Here is a 14,828-nt window from a genome sequence, read left to right on the forward strand (position 1 = left end):
TCCTCTCTGCTCTCTGAGACTTGAGCCCAGCTGAGCAGAGCTCCCTTCTCAGATGCCTGAAGTGGAGCTCTGCAAGGCTGAAAGCTTTAATAACTTCAGTCTCCTCTCTTTGCTCCCTCAGCCCTGGGAGTGGTAGATGCTTCCTGCAAGTGCTACCTTCATTCTAAGAGTTCTTTTTATAACCTTTCGGTCATCCAGTTAACAACTTTATACCTAGTTAGCAATTCTTTATATTAAATTCTCTCTGTTAAAATAATCAGTTTTTGGCTATAATTACCAATGCTGCTGTGATCACTTTTGTTCATGTGCCCCGGTGCACAAGCCCAGTGCCCCTAGGATATACAGGTTTTCTCCCACTAACTGAAAGTAAAGCATTCCTATGGAACCTTTCACAAGCCCAAATTGGGTATAGTGAAGAAGCAATTACCTTAGGACACATCTTGCTAAAAGAGGCCCAAAATAAATTGAGATAAAGCACAGATGCTCATAGACACAGGTCAAAGCCAGGTCAAAGCTATGGTGGCTTCGTGCAGAAATGCTGAGTGCCGTTCCTGGGGAAGTAGCTTGGCGGTGCCACTCCCCCCCAGGGTGTTTGCTGCCTCTGTAACGGCTCACCCCAGATCAAACGCTGAACACCATTTTCACTTTTCACCTGTTTTTGTAAAAGTGAAAATCATCTTTGGCTTTCTTTCAGTTCATGAAAACAGGTACTAATGTAGCTCTTTCATGAAAGCAAAGTGGCATAAAGTGAGCTTTCGAAAAACAACGGATACCTGTAGAGCAAAGAGTTGAACTGGAAGTATGTGTGTGAATACTCAAGTTTACAAGAAGCGTGTTTTCCAAAGTGGGGTATTCACTTAAACTCCCACAAGCCGTGTCCAAGAGTTCCTGTTGCTCAACATTCTCGCCAACACTTGGTATTATCAGTCTTCTTAATTTTTGCCAATATAATGAGTGCAAAATGGTATTACACTGTGATCTTAACTTGCATATTCCTACAAATGTGGTGGTTAACCTGAGTTTTAATTCCACCTCCACCATTTACTTACTTTTTGATCTTAGATGAATTACTCAACCTCTCTGAGCCTCATCTGTAAAAGAAGGGATAATAATATCTACCTCATAGGATTATTATTTATATTGTATAGGAGAATGCATATAACTCACTTTACACAGCACTGAGCATTGTAAAGGCTAATAAATGACAGCTTGTTATTATTGCTGTGTAATCACAAATATAATGATTTCTGAAACTATGACTGTTACAAGTAGACAAGCTTGCTAGCAACCATCATTAGGAGAGATATCTGCCTGGCCATGCAAAGTAACAATGACATTGGTTTTCCATGCCCAATGCCAACAACCTGCACCCTCTGCCTCTCCCAGCTTCCCACAGCTGGGCCCCCAGACCAAAAACATCTGCCAGTCCCCCCTCTACCAATCTGCAAAGATAAACCTGACCCTCTGCTTGGGTATGTGTTGTTCTCCAGACCCCACCTCTGGAACCAATGTTCAGTTCCTGATCCCAGGTCAGAACAAGCTCAGTCTGAGCCCAGATGCTGGGGGACAAGGGGGTTGGAGTGGCAATGACATCCTCAGTGTCGGTTCCTCGAGGGCTGGGTTATAGATCATGTTCATCCACGAGAGCAAGTGAGCACTAGAGGGAGCCTGTGGATCATGGTCACAAAGGAAAATCTGGGGTTTTCTCTGCTGAGGCAGCAAAAACAGGACTGTACACCCAAGCCTCCCATCCAAGGGTGAGGAGAGAAGGGGACACAGGTAGGGAAAGGACGGATGGGGGTCAGAAGCTAAAAAATTAGGAGCAGAAGAAGAACAGTTCAAGATGTGATACCTGTTGTCAGGGCCGGCAGTTCAGGACTCACCCTGTGACTAACCAGAAAGGATCAGAGGCTCACTTTTACCTGGGGCCAGCGTCCAGCCCTGGGCCAGGCTTGATGCCTTACAGTGCCCAAGTGTTCTGGCAGGTGTGTAACAAAATGCTCCCAAACTTAAAACAAAAACAGTCACTTCATTATTGCAACAACCATTCATCATTGCAGTAAAATCACACTTCCCACGGTTCTGGGGATTGACTGGGTTCAGCTGGGTGGTTCTTGCTTTTGGTCTCTCAAGTGGCTGCAGTCAGATGGTGTCCAGCTTGATTCATCTCAAAGGCTTATTCACATGTCTGGCAGTGGACGCTGGCTGTTACCTGGGACCTTAGCTGATGCTGTCACCTGAAACACCTACCCATGACTCCTCCCTGTGACCTAGGCTACCTCATAGCATAGTGGCTGGTGCCAAGAACAAGCATCTGAAGAGAGCCAAGAGGAAGCTGTATAGCCTTTATGACTCAGTCTTGGAGGTCACACAGTGTCACATCCATTGCATCTTATGCAGCAGAAGCCAGGCACCAAGGCCAGCTCACATTCAAGGGGAAGAGAATTAGACCACCTCTTGATGGGAGGAGCATCAAAGAACTTGTAGACATGTTTTAAAGCCACCACACCATGTAAGACTGGATGGGTTTCCAGTGTGGCACATCAGCTGCAAGGAATAGGCATCGACACTTTGTAACCTCAGGCAGAGTGATAAGACAGAATCTCATCAAAATCCACGGGCAGGAACTCCAGGAGGTGAAGGGTAGGTCTGGATCTACAAGAGTTCACTCCATCACTCCAGCATCACTGTGTTTCAGTGTGCTACTGAGAGGTGGGCTCAGCTCTGCTGCTGTGACAAACGAACTCAAGGCCTCAACACGACCAAGGTCCATTCCTGGCTCACACTACATGTCCTATGGCTCTATTATGGGGGGGGGGGGCTCCTGCTCAGGGACCCAGCCACCATCTGTGCTGTCACCAGATGCTACAGCAGGGAAGATACATAAGGAGAGTCACACACTGTCTCTTCCACACTTTAGCCAGGCAGTGAAATGTGTCCCTTCTGCCCACAGCCCATTGGCTAGAGTTAGTCACGTGGTCTGTCCCAGCGTGGGGGCTGGGAAATGTGAGGAGTGGATGGAGAGTCTGGTGAACACCCCCATGTCAGACACATCCTCCATTCTCTCTCAACAGACCAGCTTCCTCAGCGTGTCAGAGTGGGTCCTCATCAGTCTCCACCACTGTGCGCACTACGAGTGCGGACCCCCAGGCCCACCCATGCCTGCTGAACCAGAGCCTCTGAATTGGGGTCGGGGGATTGAGTTTCCACAGCCCCCACTCCCCCAAGGGAAGTCTGAGAACCGGGGCTGGGGGCTGTTCTGCCATCTGTCCTAGCTCCTAGCTTCAGTTTCCTTTAACTATGTCTGGGCTTTACTTTGTCTTCTTTCTGCATATTTTCATTGTCCACTCCCACTGCTAAAGATAGCACTCTCCTGTTATTTCTCTCTGTCAAAGTCTAGAGAGAGGTCTAAAAACAACAAATGCTGGAGAGGGTGTGGAAGAAAGGGAACCCTCTTGCACTGTTGGTGGGAATGTAAATTGATACAGCCACTATGGAGAACAGTATGGAGGTTCCTTACAAAACTAAAAATAGAATTACCATATGATCCAGCAATCCCACTACTGGGCATATACCCAGAGAAAACCATAATTCAAAAAGACACATGAACCCCAAATTTCACTGCAGCACTATTTACAATAGCCAGGTTATGGAAGCAACCTAAATGCCCATTGACAGATGAATGGATAAGGAAGATGTGGTACGTAAATACAATGGAATATTACTCAGCCATAAAAAGGAATGAAAATGGGTCATTTGTAGAGATGTGGATGAATCTATAGACTCATACAGAGTGAAGTAAGTTAGAAAGAGAAAAACAAATATCATATATATGTGGAACCTAGATATATGTTCCATATATATATATATATATATATATATATATATATATATATATATAACATATATATATATGGAACACATATATGTGGAACCTAGAAAAATGGTACAGATGAACTGGTTTGCAGGGCAGAAATAGAGACACAGATGTAGAGAACAAATGTATGGACACCAAGAGGGGTAAGCGGCGGGGTGGTGGTTGTGGTGGTGTGATGAATTGGGCAATTGGGATTGACATGTAAACACTGACGTGTATAAAATTGATGACTAATAAGAACCTGCTGTATAAAAAATAAATAAAATAAAATTCAGAAAAAAAGTTTAGAGAGAGGGAATCTGATGGATCAGCTCAGCCTTTGACATCTGAACACATCATAGGTGGTTGGTATAAGGTAGGTTTGTTTTCTCCTCCCCCTCCTCTTCTTCTACCTCTTCTCCTTCATCATCATCGTCAATACACAGGTAATACAATGCAATGATTAAGAGTGAGGGCCTTGACACCAGGCTGTCTGGGTTTGAATCCCAGTTCTGCTACTTATTAGCTCTGTGACGTTAAGCAAATAACATAAATTTTCTTGCCTCTCTTTGCTCCTCCATAAAGCAGGGATACAACAGAAATTACCTCATACAGCCATTGAGCAAATGCAGTGAGTCAACATGGTCCTGGCACATCAATCTTAGCTATTATAATTAATAATAACAGCTACCATTTTAAAGCTCAGGATAGTGTAGTGGCTGTAAGTACAGCCTGTAGCCTCACTGCCAGTCTTTGAATCCTAGCTCTACCATTTACTCATTGTGTGGGCTTGGGCAAGTCATTAAACTCTCTGTGCCTCAGTTTCACCATCTATAGAATGGGAATAATAATGTACCTACCTCCTGAGGATGATGTGAAGAACAATGAGTTAATACATGCAAAACGTGATTGGAACCAAGATGGTGGAGTAGAAGGATGTGTTCTCGCTCCCTCTTGCAAGAGCACCAGGATCACAACTAGATGCTGGACAATCATCAACAGGAAGACACTGGAACTCACCAAAAACGATACCCCACGTCCAAGGACAAAGGAGAAACCACAGTGAGACAGTACGAGGGGCACAACCACAGTAAAATCAAGTCCCATAACTGCTGGGTTGGTGGCTCACAGACTGGAGAACACTTATACCACAGAAGTTCACCCACTGGAGTGAAGGTTCTGAGCCCCACGTCAGGCTTCCCAACCTGGGGGTCCAGCAACAGGAGGATGAATTCCTAGAGAATCAGACTTTGAAGGCTAGTGGGAATTGATTGCAGGACTTCGACAGGACTGGGGGAAACAGAGACTCCACACTTAGAGGGCACACACAAAGTGGTGTGCACATTGGGACCCAGGGGAGAATGAACCACACCTACCTGCTAGTGTTGGAGGGTCTCCTGCAGAGGAGGGGGCTGGCTGTGGTCCACCGTGGGGACAAGGACACTGGCAGCAGAACTTCTGGGAAGTACTCCTTGGCGTGAGCCCTCCAGGAGTCGCCATTAGCTCCACGAAAGAGTCCAGGTAGGCTCCAGTGTCGGGTTGCCTCAGGCCAAACAACCAAACAAACAACCTGGGTGGGGAACCCAGCCCCACCCATCAGCAGTCAAGCGGATTAAAGTTTTACTGAGCTCCGCCCACCAGAGCAACAGTCAGCTCTACCCACCACCAGTCCCTCCCATCAGGAAACTTGCATAAGCCTCTTAGATAGCCTCATCCACCAGAGGGCAGACAGCAGAAGCAAGAAGAACTACAACCCTGCAGCCTGTGGAAAAAAAACCACATTCACAGAAAGATAGACAAGATGAAAAGGCAGAGGGAGGGACAGATGAAGGAACAAGATACCAGATGAAGGACCAAGATAAACCCCCAGAAAAACAACTAAATGAAGTGGAGATAGGCAACCTTCCAGAAAAAGAATTCAGAATAATGATAGTGAAGATGATCCAGGACCTCGGAAAAAGAATGGAGGCAAAGATCGGGAAGATGCAAGAAATGTTTAACAAAGACCTAGAAGAATTAAAGAACAAACAAACAGAGATGAACAATACAATAACTAAATGAAAACTACACTGGAAGGAATCAATAGCAGAATAACAGAGGCAGAAGAACGGATAAGTGACCTGGAAGACAGAATGGTGGAATTCACTGCTGCAGAACAAAATAAAGAAAAAGGAATGTAAAGAAATGAAGACAGCCTAAGAGACCTCTGAGACAACATTAAATGCAACAACATTCGCATTATAGGGGTCCCAGAAGGAGAAGAGAGAGAGAAAGGACCAGAGAAAATGTTTGAAGAGATTATAGTCGAAAACTTCCCTAACATGGGAAAGGAAATAGCCACCCAAGTCTAGGAAGTGCAGAGAGTCCCATACAGGATAAACCCAAGGAGAAACACATTGAGACACATAGTAATCAAACTAGCAAAACTGAAGACAAAGAAAAATTATTAAAAGCAGCAAGGGAAAAATGACAAATAACATACAAGGGAACTCCCATAAGGTTAACAGCTGATTTCTCAGCAGAAACTGTACAAGCCAGAAGGGAGTGGCATGATATACTTAAAGTGATGAAAGGGAAGAACCTACAACCAAAATTACTCTACCTGGCAAGGATCTCATTCAGATTTGATGGAGAAATCAAAAGCTTTACAGACAAGCAAAAGCTAAGAGAATTCAGCACCACCAAACCAGCTCTACAACAAATGCTAAAGGAACTTCTCTAAGTGGGAAACACAAGAGAAGAAAGGACCTACAAAAACAAACCCAAAACAATTAAGAAAATGGTCATAGGAACACACATATCAATAATTACCCTAAAAGCGAATGGATTAAATGCTCCAAACAAAAGACACAGGCTTGCTGAATGGATACAAAAACAAGACCCATATATATGCTGTCTACAAGAGACCCACTTCAGACCTAGGGACACATTCACACTGAAAGTGAGGGGATGGAAAAAGATATTCCATGCAAATGGAAATTAAAAGAAAGCTGGAGTAGCAATACTCATATCAGATAAAATAGACTTTAAAATACAGAATGTTACAAGAGACAAGGAAGGACACTACATAATGAACAGGGGATCAATCCAAGAAGAAGATATAACAATTATAAATATATATGCACCCAACATAAGAGCACCTCAAAACATAAGGCAACTGCTAACAACTATAAAAGAGGAAATTGACAGTAATGCAATAATAGTGCGGGACTTTAACACCTCACTTACACCAATGGACAGATCATCCAAAATGAAAATAAATAAGGAAACAAAAGCTTTAAATGACACAATAGACCAGATAGATTTAATTGATATTTATAGGACATTCCATCCAAAAGCAGCAGATTACACTTCTCAAGTGCGCCCGGAACATTCTTCAGGGTAGATTACACCTTGTGTCACAAATCAAGCTTCAGTAAATTTAAAGAATTGAAATCATATCAAGCATCTTTTCTGACCACAACACTATGAGATTAGAAATGAATTACAGGGGAAAAAATGTAAAAAACACAAACACATGGAGGCTAAACACTACATTACTAGTAACCAAGAGATCACTGAAGAAATCAAAGAGGAAATCAAAAAATATCTAGAGACAAATGACAATGAAAATACGACAATCCAAAACCTATGGGATGCAGCAAAAGCAGTTCTAAGAGGGAAGTTTATAGCTATACAAGCCTACCTCAAGAAACAAGAAAAATCTCAAATAAACAATCTAACCTTACACCTAAAGGAACTAGAGAAAGAAGAATAAACAAAACCCAAAGTTAGCAGAAGGAAAGAAATCATAAAGATCAGAGAAGAAATAAATGAAAGAGAAAAAAAGGAAACAATAGCAAAGATCAATAAAACTAAAAGCTGGTTCTTTGAGAAGATAAACAATATTGATAAACCATTAGCCAGACTCATCAAGAAAAAGAGGGAGAGTACTTAAATCAATAAAATTAGAAATGAAAAAGGAGAAGGTACAACAGACACTGCAGAAATACAAAGCATCCTAAGAGATTACTACAAGCAACTGTATGCCAATAAAATGGACAACCTGGAAGAAATGGACAAATTCTTAGAAAGGTATAACCTCCCAAGACTGAGCCAGGAAGAAATAGATAATATGAACAGACGAATCACAAGTAATGAAATTGAAACTGTGATTAAAAATCTTCCAACAAACAGAAGTCCGGGACCAGATGGCTTCACAGGTGAATTCTATCAAACATTTAGAGAAGAGCTAACAGCCATCCTTCTGAAACTCTTCCAAAAAACTGTGGAGGAAGGAACACTCCCAAACTCATTCTATGAGGCCACCATCACCCTGACACCAAAACCAGACTAAGATACTACAAAAAAAGAAAATTACAGACCAATATCACTGATGAATATAGATGCAAAAATCCTCAACAAAATACTAGCACACAGAATCCAACAACACATTAAAAGGATCATACACCATGATCAAGTGGGATTTATTCCAGGGATGCAAGGATTCTTCAATACATGCAAATCAATCAATGTGATACACCATATTAACAAATTGAAGGAGAAAAACCATATGATCATCTCAACAGATGCAGAAAAATCTTTTGACAAAATTCAACACCCATTTATGATAAAACCTCTCCAGAAAGTGGGCATAGAGGGAACCTACCTCAACATAATGAAGGTCATATACAATAAACCCACAGCAAACATCATCCTCAATGGTGAAAAACTGAAAGCATTTCCTCTAAAATCAGGAACAAGACAAGTATGTCCACTCTCGCCACTATTATTCAATATAGTTTTGGAAGTCCTAGCCACAGCAATCATAGAAGAAAAAGAAATAAAAAGAATACAAATTGGAAAAGAAGAACTAAAACAGTCACTATTTGCAGATACCATGATACTATACGTAGAGAATCCTAAAGATACCACCAGAAAACTACTAGAGCTAATCAATGAATTTGGTAAAGTTGCAGTATACAAAATTAATGCACAGAAATCTCTTGCATTCCTATACACTAATGATGAAAAATCTGAAAGATAAATTAGGGAAACACTCCCATTTACCATTGCAACAAAAAAAATAAAATTCCTAGGAATAAACCTACCTAGGGAGACAAAAGACTTGTATGCAGAAAACTATAAGACACTGATGAAAGGAATTAAAGATGATACCAACAGATGGAGAGATATACCATGTTGTTGGATTGGAAGAATCAGTACTGTGAAAATGACCATACTACCCAAAGCAATCTACAGATTCAATGCAATCCTTACCAAATTACCAATGGCATTTTTTACAGAACTATAACAAAAAATCTTAAAATTTGTATGGAAACACAAAAGACCCCGAGTAGCCAAAGCAGTCTTGAGGGAAAAAAATGGAGCTGGAGGAATCAGACTCCCTGACTTCAGACTATACTAAAAAGCTACAGTAATCGAGACAATATGGTACTGGCACCAAAACAGAAACATAGATCAATGGAACAAGATAGCAAGCCCAGAGATAAACCCATGCATCTATGGTCAACTAATCTATGACAAAGGAGGCAAGGATATACAATGGAGGAAAGACAGTCTCTTCAATAAGTGGTGCTGGGAAAACTGGACAGGTACATGTAAAAGAATGAAATTAGAACACTCCCTAACACCATACACAAGAATATACTCCAAATGGATTAAAGACCTAAATGTAAGACTGGACGCTATAAAACTCTTAGAGGAAAACATAGGAAGAACACTCTTTGACATAAATCACAGCAAGATCTTTTTTGATCCACCTCCTAGAGTAATGGAAATAAAAACAAAAATAAACAAATGGGACCTAATGAAACTTCAAAGCTTTTACACAGCAAAGGAAACCATAAACAACACGAAAAGCCAACCCTCAGAATGGGAGAAAATATTTGCAAACGAATCAATGGACAAAGGATTAATCTCCAAAATATATAAACAGCTCATGCATCTCAATATTAAAAAAACAAACAACCCAATCCAAAAACGGGCAGAAGACCTAAATAGACATTTCTCCAAAGAAGTCATATAGATGGCCAAGAAGCACATGCAAAGCTGCTCAACATCACTAATTATTAGAGAAATGCAAATCAAAACTACAATGAGGTATCAGCTCACACCAGTTAAAATGGGCATCATCAGAAAATCTACAAACAATAAATGCGGGAGAGGGTGTGGAGGAAAGGGAACCCTCTTGCACTGTTGGTGGGAATGTAAATTGATACAGCCCCTATGGAGAACAGTATGGAGGTTCCTTAAAAAGCTAAAAAAAGAACTACCATATGACCCAGCAATGCCCTCTGGGCATATATCCAGAGAAAACCATAATTCAAAAAGGCACATGCACTCCAATGTTCATTGCAGCACTGTTTACAATAGCCAGGTCATGGAAGCAACCTAAATGCCCATTGACAGACCAATGGATAAAGAAGATGTGGTACATATATACAATGGAATATTATTCAGCCATAAAAAGGAACGAAATTGGGTCATTTGTTGAGACGTGGATGGATCTAGAGACTGTCATACAGAGTGAAGTGAGAAAGAGAAAAACAAATATCGTATATTAACACATATATGTGGAACCTAGAAAAATGGTACAGATGAACTGGTTTGTGGAGCAGAAATTGAGACACAGATGTAGAGAACAAACATGGACACCAAGGGGGGAAAGCCGTGGGGGGTTGTTGGTGGTGGTGTGATGAATTGGGAGATTGGGATTGACATGTACATACTGATGTGTATAAAATTGATGACTAATAAGAACCTGCTGTATAAAAAATATATATATGTATATATATTATTCAAGTCATCCAATGATGGAATGACCCAGTTGATTGTATGACTGATTTGACCAATAACAGAGTGATGTGAGTAAAAAATATATATATATATATTTTTAATATATATATGTTTACACCAAAAAAAAAAGCATACACTGTACATCTGCTCTAACCATTAAAGAAAAGTGTGCATTGTCCAGAAGTAAACAACGTCTGTTTTGAAGAGAGAGATAAATACCTCCCTTCCTGGAACATCAATGCTAATACTCCTTTGATGATAAGACTCTCTTCACAGGTGCCAAGGCCAGGCTGATTTGCTGTGTACGTGCTCATCTGTCTTCTTTTAAATTTTGAAGGAATGTATCCTGTAATGTTTGATGTTGTTTGCTCTGACAAGATACAAAACTGTGCTAAAAACCATGCTTCTTTGGAACAATGCCTCAGAGCTATCTGAGAGACTGTCTCCTTGGCTATAGTCCTCAGTTTGGCTCAAATAAAACTCTTTTCTGGTCCCATTTAAAAAAATACATGCAAAATGTTTTCAGCAGAGCCTGCCATCTAATAAGGGCTGTGTGTGTGCCATGAAAACTATTCATTTTTATTATCAATTATCTACCCTAACTACCAGCACCATAAGAAACATTGTAAAGATACTGTTGCTGTGAACCCACTCAACAGCTCTGCAAGGGTGATATTACAGATATCAGATGAAGAAATTGAGCTTTAGTGGAGCTAAGTGGCCCAAAATAACACACTGAGTAAATCTTAGATCTATCTTCTGCCTAAGCAGACCTCTGACCCACAGCATGATGGTGCTCTTCCAATCAGCAGCAGTGGAGGGAGGGGTGCCGTGGGAAAGAGGATGCAGAGATGCTGGGTTCACATGCCCCCCTACCAACCCCTCCACTCTTTCTGGCAGAGTCTGAGGCAAGACAGTCTCTGTATGTGTGAAAGGAACGCAAAGACATCTCTAGACAACACCATCTGGAATCACCATGGTTGGTGAGTAGGCCTAGAGTCGGGGTGTCTCCAGTAGCGTGCCCCCTTCCCTGCCTCCAGCATATCTTGAACCCAGTTCATAGGTGGGGTTTCTGCCCTGCCTCTGCCCCATGGTCGCAGTTCCGCTCCTGTTTCACTGGACCAAAATCGAGGTGTGGGCCAGGCTGCACTCCCTTTGGAAGCTCTAGGGGATAATCTGTTCTTGACCTTGTCTAGCTTCTGGTGGCTGCTGGTACTCTGATTTGAAGCCACACCCATGCCTTCTGCTCTGTGTAAAATCTCCCTTTGTCTTCCTCTTACTGAGGATACATGCGATTGTATTTAGGGTGCACCTGATAATCCAGGATAATCTCCCCATCTCAAGATCCTTAATTTAATCACATCTGCAAAGGAGGACCCCCCCACTTTGCCACATAAAGTAACATTCACAAGCTCCAGGGATTAGGATGTAGGGGTCATTTTTCCACCTACCACAGTAGGTGATCAACAAAAAGGAATTTCCTTCTCATTCCTGCTGGAAATCATTCTCTTATGATTTATGTATTTATATAATTTATATAATTTATAAAATCATGTACTTATAATACCTAATACAGTGTAAATGCTATGTAAATAGTTGCCACTGTGTGGCAAATTTAAGTTTCGCTTTTTGGAAATTTCTGGAATTTTTTTTCAAATATTTTTGCTGGGGTTGATTGAAACCACGGATGCAGAGCCTGTGGATACGGAGGGCCTACTATACTACTTTTATTACCATCTACAGGCCATTTCTTCTGTAAGACGTTGCTAGGGCAGAAATGCTAAGTAAGGCATGACCCAACACAATGAGATCATACAACACTCAAATTCCCTCATGGACATACTCGCTGTTTACAGTTCGCCATATCCCTACAAACATAGGACTTTGATATCTTCTAGTTTGTGCAATTCCTATTAGAAAGGAAGAAAAAACGTGCAGTGCATTTATAATTGTATAGGCTGCACTGCCAAATATACTTCTGCTTTTAACCAGCCTTTGTGGGGAGCCAAATCCTCTGCATATAGTTTAATACATCTGATGATCAGAAGAATTTTCTGTAGATTAGCTCTAGCACTGTATGTTCCAGATCTTGTTCCACCCATTTTGCACTGATGCTGGGCAATGATACAACATGTGGCCCTGCACCTTCCTGTCACAGTGCAGGGTGAGTCAGCACAGTGGACAATAGGGATATTCCTGGAAGCCATTCCTACACTGAGACGGACAGCAATGACACAACTAAAGATGAAAGGGGCTGTGAACTGTATAAATTGATCCTTCTTGTCCTAATCTGTTCAGGCTGCTATAACAAACTACCATAGACTGGGTGGCTAAACAACAAACATTTGTTTCTCACAGTTCTGGAGGCTGGGAAGTCCAAGATCAAGTTGCCAGCAGATTTGGTGTCCGGTGAGAACCTGCTTTCTAGTTCACAGACAGCTGTGTCTTCACAAGGCAGAAAGGTTGAAAGGTCTCCTTTATAAGGGCACTAATCCCATATTATTAACCCATCAGGGTGGAGCCTTCATGACCTAATTACCTCCCAAAGGCCCCATCTCCCAATACCATCGCATTGGGGATTAGGATTTCAACATATGAATTTGGAGGGACACAAACATTCAATCCATAACACCTCTGAACCTAAATTAATGTACACCTAACTCAACTCTGCCTTAGCTGCATCCTTCAGGTACTCCATTGCCACAATACAGTATGATAAAGGGAGAGTTGAAAGACATCGATCTTAAAGGATTACCATTAAATATCTTACTTCTGCAATGTTTACAAAAACACACACCCAGGTGAACACACTGCTATGTTTCTCCCAGGGCCTTGGAGGGGCCCATGCAAGCAAGGGCCCTGAAACTGAAGATTCATTGTGGTCAGGATAAATCCACCCATAGGACATGAAGCTAGAATAATAAGTAAGGGGGAGACTATACAGGACCCTGTAGTTGTTAGGAGGGAGTTTGTTTTTATTCTAAGAGCAACAGGAGGACTTAGAGGGCTTTAAAGGGGGGAGACGCTTCTGGCTTCAGTGTGGACAATGGGCTCAAGGAAGGCAAGTGACATGAGGGAGATTGCTGAGAAAGCTGTTGGAGCTTTTCCAGGAGGGAAGTAGCTTAGACCAGGGTAGAGAGGGTAGAGGCAGTGAGAAGTGGATAAAGTCCTATTTGAAGGTGGAGTGATGGGCTTGCTTATGGAGTGATATTAAGGTAGAGGTGAGGTTGGCATCAAGGGCATCTCCCAGATGTCTGCCTGAGTGGTCATTGTGATACCATTCCCTGAGGTGGGAAAAGGGGAGCTAAACCCGAGCTGAATTCTGTCTCTAACATCCCCAACTATGTGACCCTGGACAGGTGGCTTCTCCCTCCAGGCCATTTCCTCATCTCAAAAGGAGGGAAATTACTAACTACCTTGTGAGGTTGTTTGAAGAGTAAATAAGACAACCCATCAGCAAGGAGCCTGGGACCTTATCAATAACCTATATATTGGATGCCATTGTTATTCCAAGATTTATCAGTATTTACTATGAAGTTCAAGGGAGGAAAACAGCCTTTGATCCATATGCTTTTGTATGATTTTTCTTATGTTGTAGCAGTTGGCTTTAGCTATTGAAAGCTGTGATATTCCAGGCAGGAAAATGTTTGCTGTCCCTAAAGTGCTGGTCAACGTGAATGATCTTTTTAACAACAACAATAATGATAGCTAATATTTATTGAGCAGTTATTATTGCTAGGCTCTTTACATGCTTCATCTCACTCATCTCTTACAATACCCTATGGCACAGGTACTTTTATTATCATCATTTCCATTTTACAGATGAGAAAAACTAAGGTTAAAGAGATTTAATAACTCTCCAGGGACCTCCTCGCTCTAAGTGCAAAAGATGAGACATCGTCCTGGTGATGTTCAGAGGCCAAGCAGAGGGGTCAGACATTACCACCCCTCACAATTGTTTTGCAGTGACTAGTGACCGGGTCGCTGAACAGATAAGCTCCAAGAGCAAGCACCACGCGGGAAACTGCTCTCAGTGTCCCCCATCCCCGCCCCGGTCCGGGTCCCTGTCCCCTGCCCCGCCCTTTGCCCCACCCACTCATGCCGCTGGCCCTTAGCCCCGCCCACCCTGCCGCCCCGCCCTAGGCCTGCCCTGTTCCCCGCCCACTGCCCCGCC

At 42.1% G+C, this 14,828-nt stretch overlaps 1 protein-coding gene across 3 annotated transcripts in view; it reads right to left on the minus strand.

Annotated features, from left to right (window-relative positions):
* The window catches only part of TMEM74B (transmembrane protein 74B), a 28,871-nt gene extending 23,483 nt beyond the window's left edge, over window positions 1-5,388 (minus strand). Inside the window, exons 1-2 of one of the 3 annotated variants that reach the window (XM_060032827.1) lie at window positions 5,233-5,352; window positions 1,050-1,091 (exon numbers count right to left, since the gene is read on the minus strand). Coding sequence is in view for 1 of the 3 variants with exons in the window: in XM_060032826.1 (XP_059888809.1) it covers window positions 5,233-5,356 (124 nt within the window). In the remaining 2 variants the exon portion in view is untranslated. Of the gene's footprint in view, window positions 1-1,049; window positions 1,092-5,232 lie in introns of those variants that run through there. The other 2 variants (XM_060032826.1, XM_060032828.1) reach the window with 2 other exon arrangements.
* Between the last annotated feature and the right edge of the window lie 9,440 nt (window positions 5,389-14,828).

This window comes from Delphinus delphis, chromosome 15, assembly GCF_949987515.2.
Source record: "Delphinus delphis chromosome 15, mDelDel1.2, whole genome shotgun sequence".
Classification (NCBI taxonomy): domain Eukaryota; kingdom Metazoa; phylum Chordata; class Mammalia; order Artiodactyla; family Delphinidae; genus Delphinus; species Delphinus delphis.